We start from the raw sequence: 4,970 nt of genomic DNA on the forward strand, positions 1-4,970 counted from the left end.
TGGACTTTCTCTGCATTGCATTGCTTCTAATGTAATTAGGTGCTTTCTTAAATATGGAAACTAAAACTATGCAGAGGAATCTCAATTACCTGAAGCACACGGGCGGGGAGGATTTTGTTTGGGTTAATCGAATGCCGGACAACATAGTTAGCCATGCATCAAGACCTTGCGATCTTGTTCGGATGATCCGAAGTTGAGTGAAATGAATGCCGAATGTTCCTCTGTACTCAGCACTCTTGTGACTTCATCAATGCCCTGTACAACTGCAGCAAAAATCCTAATCAATTTATGTAACTGCATCTAACATGTTGTGATTCATGTCCCAGAACTCCCAGATCCTTCCTTGCCTCTGATTTTTGTAATCTCCATCTATTTAAATAATTTGCTGCTTTTCTATTCTTCCTGCCAAAGTAGAATAGCAATTTAGAAGAATATGAATTTATTGTCACGTTTATTTAAGAAAAAGCGAAAATAGAGGATTTGTCAGTTTTTGGCTCAAATAGCTTTGAGTTCAAATAATGTTTTCAGTATCCTTTCCCTGATGCTATTAAATGTTTTAAGTTTCTCCCACCTTTTCACTTCTGGTTATAAAATTTCTGGGATGTTATTTGTATCCTCTACATGAATACAGATTTAAGATATCTGTTCCATTTATCTGCCATTTCCTTACTTGCCACTCATAAATCTCCTCTCTGAAGGGCCAAAGTTCATCTTTCTCTTAAACAAAAACAGAAATTACTGGAAATGTTCAGCAGGTTTGGCAGTATCTGCAGAGAGAATTCAGAATTAACATTTCAGGTCCAGTGACCCTTCATCAGAAGCGAAACTTTGATTCTGGTTTCTCTTCACAGATGCAGCTAGACCTGTTGATCTTTGTCAGCAATTTATGTTTTTGTTTCTGATTTACAGCAACTGCAGTTCTTTCAGTTTTTATTCAGTTCTTTCTTTTCATTTTTAAATATTTTCAAAGATTCTTACTTTCTCAAATATATTTCTGGCTGGCTTTCTTTGTACTTAAGTTTTCCTCACTCATTACTTTCACTCATTCTTCACAGTTTTTTCAAATTCTGACAAATCTTCTGACCTGATACTAATGTGCAAATGTTTACACATTTTCTTTTTCCTTCAATGTGATATTATCTTTAACTGCCTTCGTTAACTACAGATTGGATGTCCTGGCTTGGACTCTTTCTTTATCACTGGAAAGTATCTTTCCTAATTGCTCTGAAATATCTCCTTAAGCATCTGCAAATGTATCTTGACTGACATATTGTTTAACATAGCTATGTTGTTCTCTTCAGCCAACTCTGCCTTTGTGTTCTGAAAATTACCTTTAGCTCAGTTTGAAAGATAAGTCTTAGAATCATTGTTCTCTCCCTCAAAATAAATTTGTAATTCAATCATGTTATGATTACTGTTACCTAGAGACCTCTTCACTCTGTTGCTTCATTCTTTTGCTGTGTCCCCTCTCTTTAATTTGCCACATTTTCCCTCACTTGATCCCAACAATGAGTTTAAAGCTCTCCCTACGACTCTGTTTTGGTGACTTGACAGAACAATGGCCCACTATGGTTCACATCCCAACACTACAGCTCTCACTTACCATGGTATTAACTGAAAGCCATTCATGCTTTATCAGTCTTTGAGACACACATTTAACTTTCTAATCATATTTATCCTTTACAAATTTTCTTATGGATTGGTTGATAATTCTTTGAAGTGTTTCTTTTTGATATAGCCCTCAGCCACTCATATTCCTTAATCAAGACATCTTTCCTAAAATTACCTGTTCCATTGGTATTCTGTGAATCATGACAACTAGATCCTCCCCCACCTACTTTTCTTCTCCCCGACATAGGACAGATGTCTTGGATCTTGGCACTGGAGAGCAATGCAGTCCTTCAGGTTCTTGCGTTCGATTGCAATGAATTCTGTGTATCCAACTGACTGCTTTTTCCCCTCCTACTACTTTTGCAGGAATTCCTGCAACCCTGTACATTCCAAAACATACATCTCGATTCTCCTTGCTTTCTGTACCATCGTGCCATGGTCAGTTTGCTCATTCAGCTTGCAGCTAGCTTTCCTCCCTAACAGCTGCAAGAGTCCCTAACCTGTTGGACGATTTCAAAGCCTGAGGCTCCTCTACCTTCACCCTGTTAATCCCTACACTGCCCCAGTCACAATTACAGCCTCCTGCCCCTGACAACGCTGAAAAGCTGAAACTGACAAGAACGCTTGTTTTAACTTGAATATTGGATCTTCTGCAAGTATTGTCATTCAAAACAATTTTGTCAGAATAACTATCAAGAAAATAAGCCACTGAAAACTATGTGGGACTTATCCAAATTTACTAAATTAGTGATGTAAAAAGGCAAGGTCATCATTTGTAACTTGTATTTATGATGGGAACTATTTTTTTAAAGAACAGCCTGTGGGTATTTGGAACAGGAAAATCCTCTTTCTTCATAGGCATCACTCACCAGCATAGAAATGTGACTGTAAATTGTGACTGAAAAGTAGAAGCAGAGTAGTGTCCTCTTCCAATTGAACATAAGTTTTGACTATGTCTTTGTGTTTGTTTCTAAAGCAAGTAGACTAAGGTACTATCAGGAGCCCTTCCAATGGAACCTCCTGTTTGGAGGTAAGGAATACTGCCCCTCCATCTCTTGCAGGAAATGATTATTGACAGGGGTACAGTTTCCACTTCAGATATATTTCAAATTTACCACCGAAAATGTATTCAAAATTCTGCAGGTTACGTTACAGTACAGGTTTTTGATAAAAACCATTTGCACAATTTGAAGTCTTCTCTGAGCCAGACTGACCAGGTGATGTAATAAAATGTAATTGATTGCTTCATCTCATTTATTTTACTACCAAGTAATTGGTGATGTATTTAGATGTTTTAACTTTGTCTAGTTTTATTAATAATGAGTGAATTATCAAAATATGTATTTTTAATAAGAATGTCCAGTTTTCCACCAGTGGGTAATTTCATTTCAAATCACTGAAAAAGAAGTAAAAGACTACACTGATTGCAAAATAGTTTCTTAGTGAATACTCTTTGAAATGGAAAAGCTTTGACAACTTGTGTACTAATATCTATGGGCTGTGAAACTAAAAGCAGTTAAAGTGCCCTTGTCAAATGGCAAACTCACAATGTTGATCTGGGAGTGCGGCTGTTTTGGGCACATGAGCTAATCACATAGCAGTGTGTTATTGATGCCCTCTTTCCCAGAGAATCCCAAAGAATGTTTTACTTTGTATTAATGATTGCTTTATATGACAAACAAAGGAAAAGCTCCTCCTATTCTGAGCGGAAGTTTATAACAGCAGGTACATTTAAAGACACTCACCAAAAGGCGATGGAGAAATGCATAAAATACTCCAACACAACGTCTTTATTTAAATTCAAACAATCAGCTTGATTATCATTTCACAAAATGAATGTGACAATGATGTTTATATTTACTAAAAGAAGACATTTTCAATTTTGAACTGTGGTAAACATCTGTAGTAGCCATCTCCAAACCTCACACAAATGAGATTTGGCAAACAAGGGCATGTGTGGTGCATCCGTTTTCCAATGTACGGTACCTAGAAAACACAACAATGACTAAATATTAGATCATTAAAACAATACTGTCATATGCAGTAGCCAACTCTTCAATGTAACTTGCCTTGAAAAGATAACTCTTATGAAAAAAGCATATACTATATCCCCAGTTATGTTTCAGTCAAGCTTGGTTCAACTAAAGAATGAGTCTTTAGAAATTTTTGAAAGGCATTTTTACTTACATTTTCAATTTGGTCAGTGTGAAAAATCAATGATGAGAAATAGAACGTGCAGTTTGGTCCAGTTTGTTTGGAAACATAATGAATTAAATCTTATAATATAATGCCTTTGAGTTGGGCTCAAACATTTGCATTGTTTTTTTGTTTTACTTAGATTACGTACAGTGTGGAAACAGGCCCTTCAGCCCCACAAGTCTACTCCGACCCACCAAAGCGCAACCCACCCAGACCCATTTCCCTACACCTAACACTACGGGCAATTTAGCATGGCCAATTCGCCTGACCTGCACACTTTTGGATTGTGGGAGGAAACCGGAGCACCCGGAGGAAACCCATGCAGACAGGAGGAGAATGTGCAAACTCCACACAGTCAGTCGCCTGAGGCAGGAATTGAACCCGAGTCTTTGGCGCTGTGAGGCAGCAGTGCTAACCACTGTGCCACTGTGCCGTTTTATGGCATCAGTGTCAAGATCAGATATTAATCCACACAGTAAAGTGGAACCACTATGTATTCTATTTCACCCCAACCTCAAAATAGCACCTTTTACATTTTTACATTTCTAACCATATTCTCACCTCTCTGTGGGAGGTTTATAGTACATACCCATACCTATTAGGAATTGGATCAAGTTTCCTGAAGCTCACTAAAAAAGGAAAATATAATCTGAAAGATATAACGTAGAATTTGGTAAATTGTATGTCTGTAGGGTGGAGAGCAGCATAGAATGACTCAGTTTTCCCTATCTTGAGCAATGTTTGACTCTATCTGGCAGAATTATGATTCTACAAGGAAAAGATTATGCTTGATCAGGGAAAAGAACAATTACTTTTTTAAATCAGTTAATCAGTTTTTTTTTACTTAAGGCACATTTTTTCAAAATGATTCTTGATTAAATCTATTGTCGTTACTTGCAAACATTTCTAAATGAAAATTTCTTTGGCTTTTACTTTCAATGCTATCGTTAAATTCCTATGATCACTGTTCACTTTTATCTGAAAATGTGTTGCTGGAAAAGCGCAGCAGGTCAGGCAGCATCCAGGGAACAGGAGAATCGACGTTTCGGGCATAGGCCCTTCTTCAGGAATGAGGAAAGTTTGTCCAGCAGGCTAAGATAAAAGGTAGGGAGGAGGGACTTGGGGGAGGGGCGTCGGAAATGTGATAGGTGGAAAGAGGT

At 37.5% G+C, this 4,970-nt stretch overlaps 1 protein-coding gene across 1 annotated transcript in view; it reads right to left on the bottom strand.

The window, feature by feature from the left end:
• Positions 1 to 3,391: 3,391 nt before the first annotated feature.
• prok2 (prokineticin 2) overlaps positions 3,392 to 4,970 on the bottom strand; it is a 67,673-nt gene continuing 66,094 nt past the window's right edge. The window contains exon 3 of the mRNA XM_043708593.1: positions 3,392 to 3,597. Coding sequence (XP_043564528.1) covers positions 3,472 to 3,597 — 126 coding nt within the window. The 3' untranslated portion in view covers positions 3,392 to 3,471. The remainder of the gene's footprint in view (positions 3,598 to 4,970) is intronic.

This window comes from Chiloscyllium plagiosum, chromosome 18, assembly GCF_004010195.1.
Source record: "Chiloscyllium plagiosum isolate BGI_BamShark_2017 chromosome 18, ASM401019v2, whole genome shotgun sequence".
NCBI lineage: Eukaryota > Metazoa > Chordata > Chondrichthyes > Orectolobiformes > Hemiscylliidae > Chiloscyllium > Chiloscyllium plagiosum.